The 3,160-nt window shown below is 41.9% G+C and overlaps 1 protein-coding gene across 6 annotated transcripts in view; it reads left to right on the top strand.

Moving 5' to 3' along the window:
- BCL11A (BCL11 transcription factor A) overlaps positions 1-2,322 on the top strand; it is a 100,194-nt gene extending 97,872 nt beyond the window's left edge. For all 6 annotated transcript variants that reach the window (XM_019717276.2, XM_074332011.1, XM_074332009.1 and 3 more), the window contains one exon: positions 1,815-2,322. In XM_019717276.2, the coding sequence (XP_019572835.1) occupies positions 1,815-1,916 (102 nt within the window). In that variant the 3' untranslated portion in view covers positions 1,917-2,322. The remainder of the gene's footprint in view (positions 1-1,814) is intronic.
- Positions 2,323-3,160: the final 838 nt, after the last annotated feature.

The raw sequence follows: 3,160 nt of genomic DNA, 5'->3' as shown, positions 1-3,160 counted from the left end.
TATGTTCAAGAATGTACCCATCCCATTCTCTTTTTTTTTTCAGACAACTTCCCACTTAAAAAAGAAAACTTGTGGGAATTTTGCCGGTATGAGGATGGGATTGGGAGCGTTTGTTAAACCTGCTTGGAAAAACGTTTTTTAAAAGACCGTTAGCTTTTAAAAGGCATGAGCCACTCAGCAAAGTTTCCTAAGTGTCTCCTAAGGCCCTGCAGCTCTCCCAGTTATGAATAAACGAATCCATTTTTAGAGAAATGGAGATCAGAACGCATAGGCAGAATTGAGATTGTGTACATTTATTCCAGGGCTGCTGTAGCTACAAATTATAGACATGGGTTGTTGGGTATGCACTTTCGTTTGCTGTCGTCTTGTTATCCCATTAGCCCGCTGTTTCATTTAGTAAAATACATGACCAGTAAATCAGCCTTTAGGGGGATGGGCCTATTTCTCTCTCTCTCTCTATTTCCCAGTGTCATCTATGGTCATGGGATGCAATTAATTCCTCCCTTTCAAATGGGAAAGGAGACCAATACAGTTCACGTGGGTCATTGTACTCAAACTTGGCTGAACACAACTCAATGGTTGATCCAAATACTGTTTTTCCTTTCTGTAAAGTGGCAAAGACTACTTAAAGGGAGCATATGTCAGGTCTTCATGAGACAGCAGAAAAGGCAATCTAAGTGATTTCTCCAAAGTCTATCCTCTAAAGTAGGACCCCCCAAACCCATAGGGGGCTGTGCTTTTAGATGGCAGTGAACATGGTACATGCCCATGCTGTGTTTTGTCTCTTAGTGCTTTAAGTATTGGTAGGAGGTCTAACAAAGGAGTTTGATGGGGGTATCAGCTAAAGGGGCCTCAACGACAATGACGTAGGGCTGGACTGGGAACCGGATTCCCAGAGCCCACCTGGACACAGCAGGCCCCTCAGCCCAGGTCTCTACTGTTCAGGGGGGATTCGTGAGAGCAGCTGAGCTCCAGACCCTGGGCCTCCTCCGGAGCCAAGTCAAGGGAGCGGAGGCCCCAGGCCCCTGCTTCAGGTTGCCATGACAACAAGACCTGGAATGCCACAGTGGTAGCCCTCTTCCTCGGCACATCCGGACTCCCAGTTCTACTTCAAGTCAATGTACACAGCAAGGGAGCAACCCCGGAGGAAAATAACCACTCCCTTCTTCCCCTCACCATTGCCTTTCCCCCTTACAAAAAAGAAAAAAAAAAAAAGGAAAACTGCATGTTTGAACGAAACTACAGGCAGTTTTTGGTGCAATTTGGGAGCAACTATTTTGGGTTCTGGTTTCCTCTTCAGAGATTTGTTCGCCTCTTGTAAATCGTTGGCTGCTTTGACGTTGAACTTGATGACATTTCATGTTTTCGTTGTGCTGCTTTTACATCAATTTTGATTTTTTGTTTCTTTATAATTTTATTATTATTTTAAGGAAATGTCCCCTTCCCTCTTCCCTCCCCTGTTCTCCTCAACCAAAGGACTGTTTCCTACTCAGTTTTCTCAGTCATAAGGGAAAGTGTTTCTTTCCAGGTGTGTCCCAAGTTTATTAGGACTATCATATGATTGCATAGGGGGTCTGGGTCCTTTGGGGGAAGGCAGGGAGGGAGATCATGGGAAAGGTAATCAGAGGTCAGAGATTTGGGTGGGGGGTTGTGGGGGGAAGACTGAGTTTGAAGTCAGTTTAAGATGCCAGTGGCTCAACCTGTGGTTGATTTAAGTTATAATTGTAAAAAGCTAGTTAGAGAACAGACAATCTCTGGGCCAAGTCACACCTGTACTTTTTTTTTCCCCTCCTCTGTCTCCAACCTCTTTTTAGGTTCTTCACACACCCCCATTCGGCGTAGTACCCAGAGAGCTCAAGATGTGTGGCAGTTTTCGGATGGAAGCTCGAGAGCCCTTAAGTTCTGAGAAAATTTGAAGTCCCCAGGGGCGGGGTGGACGCGTGCCGCCTGGCCGACATCTGCGTGGTCTGTCATCCTGCTAGTTTGTGATGTTTTCTGACAGTAGCCTCCAAGAAGCCGTGTGCGCAGACAGAGTCCTGCAGAATCCTTCCTGCCTGGACCTGCAGTGCCATTTTATTTATATTTTTTAATAAAAAGTAAAAACAAAAAAACAGACCCGAATTGGAATAGTGAATCAGTCCCATAGAGAGGGCCAATGGACCATCGCTGTCCCAAGTGGTGTCCTGGCCCTTCTGAAACCAGCCAACCTAATTACCCGTATTGTGGAAATAAGCATGAGTCCCCAACCCCTTGTTTCTATACATTCTATGTTGTCTTTTAAAAAGTGTGCTTAACATTGACACAATAAATGTTGGAGCTTTAGGTGGTGTTTGCTTGTTCTTTAATTATTAATGTTTATAAGACAATGCAGCTGCTTATGACTTTGTATTTCTGTACCATTTCCTGCAGACACCTATTGGGTGGGCACAAGGAACAGATTTGAGGAATGGGTAGGTGTAGGAGGGGAAATAGGTTACTGCTTATCAGATGGCATAAATTTTCAAGGAGAATCAAAATGCAAAACTTGAGAATAAATCATAGCAATATCATAATTAATGTAGTAGTAGTGTTGTTGTTTATTAATGCTGAAGTGTGGTTTTCCTAACTGTCTGACTTATAATTTGCATACCATTAAATAATGCATAATATGGCACGCTGAATTCTGTTTTTCAAATATATGCTTTTGGTGGCTACCCTGCAGGATTTGAATTTGTCTTTTAATTTAGCTCAAGAAAGATACCGTCACAGGGTTAGTGGTAAATTCCAAGGGAGGTGATAAATGTCAGTAGTTGCTTATTAACTATTCTAATTTTAGGTTTCCAAACCTTTGGCAAATATATCTTAATGCAGACAAACAAACAAACATAAAACTTCTTTCTTATTTACATCAGGAAATTTGGAGCAGATTTTATAAGGAGGAAAATTATAGGAGGAAAGACGTTTGCATCAGAACACACTATTGTAATCATAGTAATGCCCCATTTCTAAGAAATTAGTTTCGCAAATAAGGCAGGTCTACAAACAGGTGATAAAAATTCCTTCTGGTCCAGTTAATTTACAAATAATTTTTTTTTTTTCAATTTGATGTTTTCTATTGCCTGGAGATCCAGAAGTGATCTAGAGACAATATAGTATATTGAAATAGGTTTATAAATAATAA

The sequence above is a fragment of the Rhinolophus sinicus genome, linkage group LG05 (assembly GCF_036562045.2).
Source record: "Rhinolophus sinicus isolate RSC01 linkage group LG05, ASM3656204v1, whole genome shotgun sequence".
In the NCBI taxonomy this organism is placed as follows: Eukaryota; Metazoa; Chordata; class Mammalia; order Chiroptera; family Rhinolophidae; genus Rhinolophus; species Rhinolophus sinicus.
This window is presented reverse-complemented; position numbering and strand designations above follow the sequence as displayed.